Genomic DNA, 14,050 nt, shown 5'->3' with positions numbered 1-14,050 from the left:
GAATTTGGGTGTTCTGGAAGGAAAGCCACGATATCTGTGGATCATTTTTAAAAAGCCAGATGGTGAAACTGCGACTGATAAGAATAATGCATTGAGTGATAATGCTAAGGTAAAACAACTTCGCGTTTCTCGAGATGGAACATTTTATCCACGAGATAGATTGGAAATTAATTGGGAAAAAATGATTTTGCTGAAGCATACAAGTCTTACCAAAAGGTGTGTGAAAGTAATGGAAATAAAGAACCTATTTTGGATATGACAGCATTTAAAAGTTTGTATACAATCTATGCGATTAACCTGAGCGCTCAAAAGGAAACTAAAAAGTCGAATCGAGTGGATACTTCCCTATACATTGAAAGAGGAGAGAGTGAAGAAGTTGATACATATTGTTTGCTTTTGGAAGAAACAGAATTGCAGATTAATACAGACAATGGTGTTCTGATTAGTCTCACATAATTTTGTTAAATAAATGAGTGGCAAAGTACCAACTGGGGTATATGTTAATCAAATTAATCTTCATAAACTATCATCTTGTGTTCAAAATCAAAAGCCTTGTACGATTAACGTTAATACAATTCAGAGAAAAGGAGCAGTTAGCATTGATGTTTTACTCACAAGAGAACAGGTTAAAATCTTGAATGATACTGGCTCACTTAAAATTAAAATCACAAAACCAATGTTAAAAAAATATTCAATAAGAGAGACGAGTGGAGGATTTCTCCCATTTCTAATTCCTTTATTTGCTGGTTTAAGTGCGGTTGGAGCATTGAGGGGTGGTAGTTCAACAGCGGTGAAAACTGCCAAGGAAAGGAAGGCTCAACTCCAGGCTCAAAAATAATTGGAAAGACGTAATAAAGAGTTAGAGAAACAAATTAGTGGAAGTAGTGTAATTGTAGATTTTGCTGAAAAAACTTGAAGGTCTGCCTGATAAAGCGAGATTGTTAGTTGGAGATATGCTTTCTTCTATTGCACAAGCAGGTGTAAAATTAACTAAAAGAGGTAATGGATTATATCTTTCTAATAAATAAATGAGCATTGATGAGTGGTTTAAAGAATTTGGAAAGAATACAACATCAAATTTACAACTTGTCAAATATTGTAAGAAATTAAAAATTCATAATGTGGTTATTTGTATGAGAGATGAATTAACAAATGTGCCTAAACATACAAAGAATATTATTATGAACTTCGAAGATAATAATGGGAACGGTTCTCATTGGGTTTGTATTTTTAATAGTCAAGACAAATATTTTTATAGTTTTGGTCTTCCACCACTTGTTGAAGTCATAAAATTCTTACAGAATGGTGTTTATCAAACATTTCAAGTCCAAGAATTAAATTCTAAGTGTTGTGGTCAATTATGTCTATATGTGTTATTTCAACTCAACAAAAATAAAAAATTTTATGACATTATTTTTAATCTAATATAAGTGACTTATGTTGGTAAAGATGGTTCTATCTTTAGTGTATCCCAAGAACTGGATATCAATTTATCAAATTATTACACAAAGGCACAGGCTGAATGACGTAAATATAATATAACCAAAAATATTAATATGAAAAATGCTTATAAATTAATAAATTATCTAAGCCCGACTGACGTTAATGACTTGGTGAGATTAAGCGATTTATCATAATATATATCCTTAAATAAAACGGCTGTGTATTCCAAAGATACAGAAGTGTTGATTTTATCTCCAGGTCATACAGAATTCACAGTTCGAATTTAAATAAATTTTTATAAAGAAGGGCGTATCGTTTGTATGAGAATAGAACAATGGGGGTATGATATGAATGATTTCGGGTATAATTGGTCATTTAAAATTGATCTAGAAGACCTGGAACAATTAAATCAGTCTCGTAAGGAAGAATATTATCCACTTGGTATAGAGAATGAGTTTTGTGGAAGCATGATTTGTAAACAACAAATAAAATAATTTTAAAAGGGTAAATATAATAATGGTTTTGCGCTTGCTTATTTCATGAAAACAGAAAAAACATGATTATATATAATAAGTAAGGAAATACAAAATGATTTAACTATGGGAAGATGGGGAGGTGTTTCGTGCCATAATATTATTCTAACATATATTTCTAATACATAAATGACAGCAAGAAGGCTTCAAGAAAATTATCATTTCTGTGTCCAAGCATACCTTCAAGAAAAGGGTAGTCGGTATTTTAATAAATATGTTCTACAACATAAGAATGAGGTATTTTCAATAAATGATTGGCATTATGCTGATGTTGATAAACCGACAACTTTAGATTTAATTAGAATGTTAAATAATGAAAAAATTATAAAGTTAAGAAAAGGTAAGGCTCTTTTAGAAATTCAAAAGAAATTTTATTGGTTTCCTGTTGTAAAAAAAATTATTTTGGATACAGGAAAAAACAAGTAATCCTGATGAATATATGTATGCTATTCTATGGGGTATAAGTGATTCAGGTATAGTAAGGGACAAGGAAGGAGTTGAAGAAGATAGGGAAGAGGAGGAAAAGGAGAAGAGAGAGAAGGAGGAAAGAGAGAAGAGAGAGGAGGAGAGGGAGAAGAAAGAGAAGAAAGAGAAGGAGGAAAGAGAGAAGAGAGAGGGAGGAGAGGGAGGAAAGAGAGAGAGAGAATGAATAAATATCAAAATATGGAAACCAGTGAGATTTTAAAAAGATTGGTGGAATAACAGAAAATAACTCAACCCACCGAGGAGGAAAACAAAGAATTGACAAGTCTATTTGCAATACTTTCGATAAGACTATTGACATCGACAAGATATTCATTTTAATTCAAGTTTTTCATTTTTTTCTTAAATAAATGGTGGAGAGAGTGAAGGCATTTCAAAGGATTCTTTATGTTTTAAAAATTAAGATTCAAATGTGCATGTTGGAAACTAAAAAGGTTTTTGCTTTCTGCAGGAATTTTTCTCATAAATAAATGAGTTATTGTCTCAAATGTAAAAAGAAAACTAATACTAAAAATATTTCATCTATTAAAAGTAAAAATAACAGGGTTATACAAAAAGGTAGATGTTCGGTGTGTGGTTCAAAAAAAATCAATTTATCTCCAAACACAAACTCAGAGGAGATATACAAAAGTTTTTCTCAGGAAGTAAATTTACAACTACTGGAATACCAGGGGAATTACATCTTCCAGGGTATTCTTTCTGTGGTCCAGGCACAAACTTGGATAAAAGATTGGATGAGACAGACAATCCTAAATCATGGAGAAAACCCATCAATAGAGTTGTTGAAGTGTGCATGAAACACGATATTGATTATGGGAATACCACAACTTTGGAAGAAAAGCATGAAGCCAATAGAGAAATGTTGTATAATTTGTCTCTGATACAAAATCCAACCTTGAGAGAAAAAGTTGATCGGTTCATCGTGAAGAAGATGATCAGTGCTAAATTGAAACTTGGACTTGGAAATTCAAAAAACTTATAGGCTCTAATGATGTCATTAAGACTGAAGAGAAATTCGCTGATGAATTACATGAACGAATATTCACAAAGTTTCGTGGAAGGAAGGTTTATTCCAAGGAAGTTGATTATATCTGGTCCGCTGATTTGATTGAACTCAATAATGATAAGGGGTACAAGTATGCTTTAACCGTTATTGATTTGAGGAGTAGATACCCATGGGTTGTCCATTTAAAAAACAAAACAGGTAATACTCTTATGTTAGCCTTTTTACAGATATTTAATAAAAGTAAGAGAAAACCTAAAAAAAATTGTGGACTGATGAGGGTAGACAGTTTTATAACAAGACATTTATGAATTTTCGAAAAAATAACAGCTGTTAGTTTCTGTTGCATGATGCATGGTTTCCCTCCTATCATCAAAGATTGGGGGTCCCGAAGGCTTTGCCCAAATCCCGTCATCCGGTGAGCTGCCCTGCAGAGGGCAGCTGCACAGGAGGTACTCCCACAGATTGGCTTTTCAGATTTATTTGTGCTGTTAGTACGTTTTGTGGCATGAAGGGTTTACGGTGGTCGGAGTGCAAATCCTGCCACCAACCTCTGAATAAAAAAGTAACCCAACTGCAGGAAGATGTACACAGACACAGTTGGGCACTCAATATGGATGGCCATTGGCTCACAAGGAGCTCCTCTGCCCTTTGAGAGGTTTTGTTTTTAATCATGCTGGGTGTCCATATCATACACCCTCATCACCAGGAAACCTGGTGGGGGAGATGGTTTCGTCGCCAACAACCTGTCCATTGAACAGGTTAGTCCAGGCTTACGTGGTACCTGTAGCAAGTCACAGATCTAATCTGGCCTGACCTGACACAGAAGCTTCCATCTGTTCAGCAGTTTCATAGAAGGCTGTTGAAGGTTTTTTTGCTTCAATCCAATATGGCTGCCACATGACATCACTGATGACATCATCGTTACCAAACTTATTCCCCATGGGTAGTCAATCAGATATATAAATTTTCACTTTAAACTGTTCAGCGGAGTTTTAAAGGTTTTTGTTCAATGGAAGATAGCTGCCAAATCATGCAACAGATGATGTTTTACTTTTCACCTTGGTATCCCGATAGGTAGTTATTGCTATCCTTAACGTTTCAGATCCACTGGTTAGGCAGGTTGACAGAAGATGTTTTTTTTAAAGGTTTTACCATCAATCCAACATGGCTGCCAGACCATGTGACCTACGACTTAAATTTACAATCTATATTCCCCATGGCAAGTCAATCATATACATGAAATTTCACATCCATCGATTAAAGCATGAAGCGGTTCAAGAAGGAACCTTTTTAGGTTTTCATTAAATCCAATATGGCGACCAAACCATGTAACCGATGACGTTTTAGTTATCACCCTTGTATCCCCATGGGTATTCGATCTGTTAAGCGGTTCCAGAGTAGATTTTTTTAGGTATTTATTTTCAATTCCATATGGCTGCCAGACCACGTGACGAATGACGTTATAAATTTAATTCTTCATCCACATCGGGCCGTAGATCAGATATATGAAGTTTCTGATTTTTAGGACAAGGATTTTGATTCAATTAATTATGGCTGCAATTCCAATACACTAATGATGTCATCGATATTACCCAATATACAACATGGGGAGGTGATGACGTATGCTAAGTTTCAATTTTTTTCATTGAACGGTTTCAGGATGTCCAATTTTTTTCCAATTTTTCCCTTTCGGGGATGTCCAATCCAATATGGCTGCCATATCATGAAACCTCTGATGTCAGAGTTATCAATAAAATGTTCTCATGGGAAGTCCCTCCTGTTTGTGAAGTTTTGCATGGATCGGACAGGCGGTTGCAGAGAAAACAAAAAGAAAAGACATAAAATGTCAGAGCCCCTATCGTTTTATTAATTTTGCTGGTCGAAGTTAAAGGGCTATCTCATATTTACAAGATTTATGTGTATGTGCAACTGACTTGAGTGGTCAGGTGATATGGAAGATTGCGCACGATTTGGCAAGATTGCAGAAGTAACAAAATGGCCACCAGTCGCCCATCTTGCATCTGATGTCGAAAAAAAAGACGTGCATATGTAAGCCATCATTCACTACCCATGTGCCAAGTTTGAACAAGATCGGTAAATGCATGTCTGATAAATGGCTGAGGACGTGTTCAACATCGGGTTTTTTCACAACTAAAATGGCCGCCAGTCGGCCATCTTTGATAGAATTGTGAAACAAAATGATGTCTAGAGGTATACCATCATGTATAGGCTTTGTGCTAAGTTTGAACAAAATCAGTCCATAGATATCCGAGATATGACTACGAACGGACGGACAGGACCCAATCCATAATCCCCCATTTCAGACTAAGTCCAACGAGGGCTAAAAAGATTAAAGAAAAAACATATAGATGTGGACACACACACATACATACACAGACAGACAGACACAGGCATCACAATTGTCTCGCAACCCCTTCGGAACGAGACCAACAATCCTCATGAAGAAGTACAGTCACTCACACATTTGGGTCTCATAAGATAGATGGAGAACTGCTCTGCCCTCTGGGCTGGCACCCCTGCCTCACACCTTGCTCAGCTTGATGCCATGGAAACTAAAGCCTCAAGATAATTGGAATTTCCCACGATGAAGCCGAGTCTATGGGCCTATCACTTTCACATTGCAGACAGGTTGGTAGTCTCCCCCCCCCTCACCGCCACAGGTTTCTGCAGGGGAAATGCGGTCCACCAGCAACCACCTTTTGGTAAAACTACCAAAATCCAGAATCAGCTCAACTCCACAATTTCTATCCTCTTTTCCCCTCTATGTCTTCAAGAGAACATCCTGCATCCAAAATCAAAGTATTTTCCTCCTCAATGGCCCTATTCCAAAGTACTCCCGTTTTCCAGATTATTGTGATTTTCCCCCCTCCCTCACCTCTTTACATGTGTTGGTTGATGTGTTACTTTTCTGTTTCATCGCCACTTTCCACTTCCTCTTCATCTTGTGTTTCATTTAACTTGTGTGCAGCTTGTTCACCCCCATGAGTCCTTGTCCCCTCCACTTCATCTCACTCTCACTTCAACTCTGCTGTTGTTGTTTCCCCCCTTTCCATTGTATTCCCTTTCATTATGCTCTCGGTCTTCCACGAGCCTCCATCATGTATGGAATAAAATAAAAAAAACTCGGCGCTAAACAAACACAGATCTCATCAGAAATTATGTAGATCACACAACTCACCATTCAGCTGGTCACTTTGCTCCTCTTCCAGACCAAAGGAGTTCACGTCCTCTATTTTTATCTGTACAATCTCAGAAAATCCTTTCAGCTCCTCGACCTTCATTCCACCCCTGAGCACAGTCGGCTGTTTAGATTCCGGCTGCAGATGAAAAGAATCCTTCCAACAGCCAACTTGAGTGGGTGAACCTTTAAAAAGCAGGAAACATACCTGATGTTTGCTCCACCCTGAGTACCTTGATCCCACACAGCACCTACATGTGAACTACCTCTGGACTTGAAGCCTTATCCTCTGGCCAAGTCAGTGATAATTGGACTTTAAGCACTTTAAACGTTCACCACACAAATACACGCACCCTTTGACACCCCAAAATAAATTGTACATGTGGCAGGTTGTTAAGACAATACTGTAATTGTATAACATGTTGATGTAAATTTTGATTTATCCATATCTAAAACTAGAAAGCATCTGAAAATGAAAACTTGATGATTGATGATTTTAGGCAACCTTGACCTTTTTACCTGAAAAGCAAGAGGCTTCAGTGACTCAATATGCAAACCATGCTAAAATTTCAATGAAATTGACAATATTGTCACCAAGACCTTTCACCTTTTGACCTGAAAAAAAAATCTGCTTTAGTGTTTTATTGGTGAACCAATTCAGTGAACCAAACGTGCCAATTCTTCAGTTTCAGGTCAATCGGATGAAAATTTACGATTTAATGTGAAATTGACCATTGACCTTTTGACCAAATTATTATTTTTTTTCTTCTCCTTATTCTCATGATAATGCTTTGTTCAAAATTTGATGACAAAAGTTCAAATGGTAAAAAAAGTTATGGCCTGGATGGTGCGCACACACACACACACACACACACACACACACACACACACACACACACACACACACACACACACACACACACACACACACACACACACACACACACACACACTGAGGAAGGATTGAGACCCAGTGACTGGAACAACAAGTGATGAAGGGAGAAGGAGTGAATACGGACCCACTATATTGAGAGGAACGCACCCGACCCATTGACGTTAACCAGGAAGCACTTGCACCAGGAAGGGGCGGGGGGAGGATGGGAGGGGTGGATAGTGATAGGCATGAAGAGGAGGAAAAATGACAACATGAAGGAGAGGAGGATGAAGTGCAGGGAGGGGCAGGAAGAGGATGGAGAATGGCAGAATGAGGGAAAGAAAGAAGACAAGAAAGATATAGAGCAGCATGAACTGGAGGAAGAGCTGCCCAACAAAATAGGGGAGATGAGACTGATGCCACTCAAAGAAAGACCACAACTCCAGAAAATAGAAACCAACAAAAGACAAAAATACTGGTGAGGAGAATCAACACAGCACTCAGAACTAGAGGGGGAGCCCCCGGTAGAGTGCAAAACCTCCGCCGCCAATACGGCTAGGTCACTCAAGTGAGCCTGATATCCTATTCATTCAATTTGACATCAACAGTGCTCACAGAGTTATAGTTTGCAACTTTCCCTTTTACTTTTAACTTTTACATACTCAATTCATTCGTCATAACTCGATTCCTTGAGACAGAAATTGATTTTACATGGGTATATCCACCTGAAGTTCCAAAATCAGCCGCAATTATAATTTTGGCATGTTTTTTGTTGGAAAACACTTGTTGCATGTAGAAATGCAGAAAAAAAAAATCGAAATTTTGTTGAAAAAAAAGTTGCAATTTTTTTTTCTCTAACAATTTTTTTTTGGGGGGGGGGTTGGAAATCACTTAAAACATGTAGAAATGCAAAAACAAAAATTCAAATATTATTTCAAAGTGGCCTCCATAGCGGCCATATTGGACTTCAGACCAAGTCCAAAATCTAATGGACCACACATCCAATCCAATCCAACAGCGAATCCAATAATTGGAGGTGGTGTGTGGGTCGTGGAATCGTTTTCGGTAATCCTTGGACCATACCTAATCCCCCCACCAAGTTTCGTCAAAATCCGTCAAGGAGTTTTTCCGTAATACTGTTCACAAACAAACAAACAAACAAGCCGGTCGGCGACGAGGGATTCGCTAGGATTGAAGCGCTGGATACGATGCTTTTCATTCTGACCGATCCACCAACGAAGATTCATTGCCAAGATGTATTGGTTCACATACAATTGTTCCTCTGCCTGGGAAGATTTTTCCTATTGCGTATTTTGCCAACTGGCACTCCTCATAAACAATGACGGTAAATCGACACCCTATTTTTGAAGGACTACCATTTGAAAAATAATCCGTTTGCTGGTTTGTGCTGTGGAGCCTCACGTTGCGCGCGCGCGCGCGCGCACACACACACACTCACACACACACACACGGAAAACACGATAAACTTCTCTCAATGCTCTTGTTTGACCACACCTCCTGAGGTACACAATATTTTTCATAAGCCACGCCCACTTTATATAATAAATAATTGGAGGTGGTGTGTGGGTCGTGGAATCGTTTTCGGTAAATAAATAAATAATTAAAGGTGGTGTGTGGGTCGTGGAGTCGTTTTCAGTAAATAAATAATTGAAGGTGGTGCGTGGGTGGGAAATCGCTTTCAGAAAATAAATAAATAATTGGAGGTGGTGTATGGGTTGTGGAATCGTTTTCTGTAAATAAATAAATAATTAAAGGGGGTGTGTGGATCGTGGAATTGTTTTCGGTAAATAAATAAATAATTCAAGATGGTGTGTGGGTCGTGGAATCGTTTTCGGGAAATAAATAAATAATTGGAGGTGGTGTGTGGGTTGTGGAATTTTCTGCAAATAAATAAATAATTAAAGGGGGTGTGTGGATCGTGGAATCGTTTTCGGTAAATAAATAAACATATTATATTATTAGAAATCCACAAAGACAGAAATGCCGGTGATTCCATTTATTTTGGATCCTTTTCACTTTGGTCAATAACGTTTGGATCGAGGAGAGATCGAAGGTGGAACGACGGTGTAGTTCCTTACAAACACTGTAGAAACACCTTAAATGACGGTAAATAGACACCCAATTTTTGAAGGACTACCATTTGAAAAATAAAACCTCAATCAAAAATCGGCTCGAATAAAATTTTCTAAACATCTCGAAGTGTTTAATTCCGAAGTCTCGTTTCTCTACATTCAAAACTGAAGGACAAGTATTGAAAATACTGTACGCGGTTTTTCGGCCGCTACACAGCAACGGGTGGTTGCGAGGCAACGAAATTCAAACGCGCACATTCCCAGTATATTCTCTTTCCCAGTATATTCGCACATTCTCTTGGCACATTCCCAGTATATTCGCACATTCTCTTGGCAAAGTTTCATCGAAATCGGTTCACTGGTTCGTGCTGTGGAGCCTCACGTTGCAGGCAGACACACACACACACACACACACACACACACACACACACACACACACACACACACACACACACACCCGGAAAACCCGACAATAAGGGATATCTCATATATAGCGAATCCAATAATTGGAGGTGGTGTGTGGGTCGTGGAATCGTTTTCGGCAAATAAATAAATAATTGGAGGTGGTGTGTGGATCGCGGAATTGTTTTCGGTAAATAAATAAATAATTGGGGTGGTGTGTGGGTCGCGGAATCGTTTTCCGTAAATAAATAAATAATTCAAGGTGGTGTGTGGGTCGTGGAATCGTTTTCGGGAAATAAATAAACATATTATATGATTAGAAATCCACAAAGACAGAAATGCCGGTGATTCCATTTATTTTGGATCCTTTTCACTTTGGTCAATAACGTTTGGATCGAGGAGAGATCGAAGGTGGAACGACGGTGTAGTTCCTTACAAACACTGTATACACACCTTAAATGACGGTAAATAGACACCCAATTTTTGAAGGACTACCATTTTAAAAATAAAACCTCAATCAAAAATCGGCTCGAGTAAAATTTTCTAAATATCTCGAAGTGTATAATTCCGAAGTCTCGTTTCTCTACATTCAAAAATTCAATACTGAAAGACAAGTATTGAAAATACTGTACGCAGTTTTTAGGCCGCTGTTCAGCAACGAAATTCAAACGCGCACATTCCCAGACGATATGGCAACTGTTGGCAAAGTTTCATCGAAATCGGTTCGCTGGTTCGTGCTGTGGAGCCTCGCGTTGCAAACACACATACACATATACATAGAGACAGACAGCCGGAAAACCCGACAATAAGGGATATCTCATATATAGCGAATCCAACAGACAGGGGTGAAAACAGTAACCTCAGTCCATCTTCGATGGCAGAGGTTAACTAGAGGGGGAGCACTCGGGAGAGTGCAAAACCTCTGCCGCCAATACTGCTGGGTCACTCAAGTGAACCTTATATCTTATTCATTAAATATGATGTCAACAGTGCTGACAGTTATAGTTATTTTCTCCAACATTTTTTTTTTGGGGGGGGGGGTTGGAAATCACGTAAAACATGTAGAAATGCAAAAAAAAGAAATCGAAATTTTGTTGAAAAAAAAAGTTGCAAAAATCTTTATTTTCTCCAACAATTTTTTTTGGGGGAGGGGGTTGGAAATCACTTAAAAAATGTAGAAATGCAAAAAAAAAATTTTTTTTCTCTAACAATTTTTTTTTCTTTTTTGGGGGGGGGGACCAAGTCCAAAATCTAATGGCATGATCCTTGGACCATACCTAACCCCCCAAGTTTTGTCAAAATCCGTCTAGGAGTTTTTCCGTAACACTGTTCACAAACAAATAAACAAACAAACAAACAGAAAGGGGTGAAAACAGTAACCTCCGATCTTCAATGGCAGAGGTTAAAAATCGTACCAAGGTCATCTGGATTAAAAGAAATCAACACTTTGCAGCAGCATTGCTCATTCAATAAAACGTAGCATGCAAGCATCGCCATGAAAACAATAAACCAGCTTGCAACATCTCCATAACTCATTCTGCCCTCCAGGTGTAACAAGCATGGTCCACTTTGTACGCCATCAAAATCTACCCTTTTCCATCAAATATATTAAAAGTGTGAGTGCTTCTTGCCCGATTTTCGCTGAACTTAAACCGAGATTCGAAGGCCACCTCAAGTAAAGTGATCAAAGCTACATTGCACTTTGAGAGTATTAACATCTATTTTAAAGAACCTCTGCCATCAATGACAAACAATCACTACATATTGTTACAAATTTGGAATTCAATCGCACACAACATACAGGTTCCCTTAGTCAGCTATGTCGATAAGTGCATGTTCCCTAGATAGCTCACCTTCCATTGTTTCAATGTTTTGAAATCGATTAGATGTGCTGTGGATCGATTTAATAGTTAGGGAGCAAACAATGGAGACGTCCCTTCCCCTCTTCTGTGAAGAAGAAGAAGAACCCTGCGGTGACGTCAACAACTCCCTCCCACCCGTGGTTGAGCGGGGGGGGGTGGATCACGAGGGCATAGGTCACGCCGGGTGCGGGGGAGGGGGTGCAAAGGATAAAGAGGACATCTTTTCTTTATTCAAAAAGAGTTCGTGGAAGTCCCGTGGTTGGGCTGAGTTCATGGGCTGAATTCGTGGGCTGAGTTCATGGGAGTCCCGTGGGTAGAGTTCGTGTGCTGAGTCCCGGTGTGAGGAGTAAGCTTTTTTGCTTCGGAGAGAGCAGTCGTTCAGCCATCGGGTCCTGCTTGGCTTGCTTGGCTTGAGGCCTTCAGAAGCTTTTTGCTTCGGCTGGCTCAGTGAGCTTCAGCTGCTGCTTTGTTTTGGAAGGAACTTGAGCCGGTTGTTCGGCTTGAGCTGCGAGTGGAGGCTTCTTCCTCTTCTTCCTCTTCCTCTTCCTCTTGGTTCGTGGAGCTTGTCATTCTCCATTTTGTTTCCCGGCTTGGTGTGATGTGTCGGCCTCTTCTTGGAGTTGGTTCCTCGGGGAAGCGACACATCGACAGGAAGGATTGGCGCCTCATCTCACCGGCACGTGTTGAGAAGCGCGGGAGGATTCGCGGGAGCTCGGGAAGGATTGCGGCGATTGGATCCAGCTCGCTCTCGCTGGAGCCCGGGTCCGGCCAAGTTGAAGACCACACGAGCTGGAAAGGTTCGAGTCAAGCTCTGAGTTTCAGCTCACCTGTCCTCCGAGCAGGAGCTCGTGATTAAAGGCCTCAGCCACCGTTTCTTGTGTGTGTGTGTGTGTGTGTGTGTGTGTGTGTGTGTGTGTGTGTGTGTGTGTGTGTGTGTGTGTGTGCGCGCGCGCGCGCGCGCGCGCACGTGTACGTGTGTCCGTGGGCCCGTCTAATAAGTAGGAACTGCTGTTCAGTGTAAATGACTGTACATAATACGTAGACGGCTGTAGTTCTTTTGTCGTGCTTTTGTTGCTTGTATAATTGCATACGTGTTTTGCGTTATTTAATTGCATACGTGTTTCATTATAATAAATGTCCTTGTGTGAATGTAAACCTGCTCGTTTCGTCCATTCCCTCATTGACTGAACATTTCGTGTGTTGGGAGTTTGAAAGCCGTTGGTTTGCCGTAAAAGAGGGACATTTGGACCGACGTTTCTCGGCGATTACGCTGCACGGTCGCCTCGGCGGTTTGTTCCGTATGAGTTCCGTCGAGGGTGGAATACCCCGGTCATTGGATCACATGGGTATTTAGGTACATTGAAGATTGCCAATCGACCCTACCCCACGTGATCTGCCGATTGGCGTATTTCGGTTCTTGTACAAGGACCTGTCACTCGGAGTTATCCGGGCGGCGATCCATATTCCGGGCGATCGGTCGGGCCGACTCGACTTGCGGCTCCGTTCAGAGCGGTCGGTTGGCGGCTGACCCCCAGCCAGTAATAATATTAACTGTTGTTGATGCGTTTTTGAGGTTTCCTTTTGCTTTTCCATGTGCCGACATGACAACGGCAATTGTCATATAATGTTTCTGCCGACTGTTTTCAGTCTTCCGTATGCCTTCTTATGTACATCCTGACCGAGGACCTTGCTTTTTGTCCGATGAACTCAAGCCTTTTTACATGACCGTGGGATTGCCACCAGCCGAACTACTGCCTATAATCACAGGGGAATGGCCTGGTGCTAATATACAACGGCATCATCTGGAAAGTCATGACCTTGGCTCTGAAGTCATGAGAACTGATAACTGCGCAGTCGGAAGCTGTCTTCGCTGATGCTCTGCATGTGAACGGCTGTTCAGTTACCAGCGCCAATCCACCAGCGGACATTGTATACCCACCTGGTTGGCTTCCCTTGTACCGTGCTCATGAAAAGACCGGTACATCAGACCAAGAATGATCCCTTGGTGAACCAAGTGGAACTTGTGGTGTATTTACAGCCTTGCAATATCATATGTAGTGTGGAATAAAGTAGTTCCTGGCCCACCACTTCCTGTGCCTGTCATGATTTTGTCAAGCTCCACTTAATCCTATCACATACGTAAGAAACTGGCGAT

At 40.1% G+C, this 14,050-nt stretch overlaps 1 protein-coding gene across 1 annotated transcript in view; it reads right to left on the bottom strand.

Annotated features, from left to right (window-relative positions):
- The window catches only part of LOC147009474 (uncharacterized), a 109,883-nt gene that overhangs the window by 78,188 nt on the left and 17,645 nt on the right, over nucleotides 1–14,050 (bottom strand). Inside the window, exon 3 of the mRNA XM_085861898.1 lies at nucleotides 6,665–6,850. Coding sequence (XP_085718024.1) covers nucleotides 6,665–6,850 — 186 coding nt within the window. The remainder of the gene's footprint in view (nucleotides 1–6,664; nucleotides 6,851–14,050) is intronic.

Source organism: Eptatretus burgeri, chromosome 17, assembly GCF_056783735.1.
Source record: "Eptatretus burgeri isolate ZD-2024b chromosome 17, Ebu_testis_v1, whole genome shotgun sequence".
In the NCBI taxonomy this organism is placed as follows: domain Eukaryota; kingdom Metazoa; phylum Chordata; class Myxini; order Myxiniformes; family Myxinidae; genus Eptatretus; species Eptatretus burgeri.
Note: the sequence above shows the minus strand (reverse complement) of the source record. Positions and strands in the feature narration are given on the sequence as shown.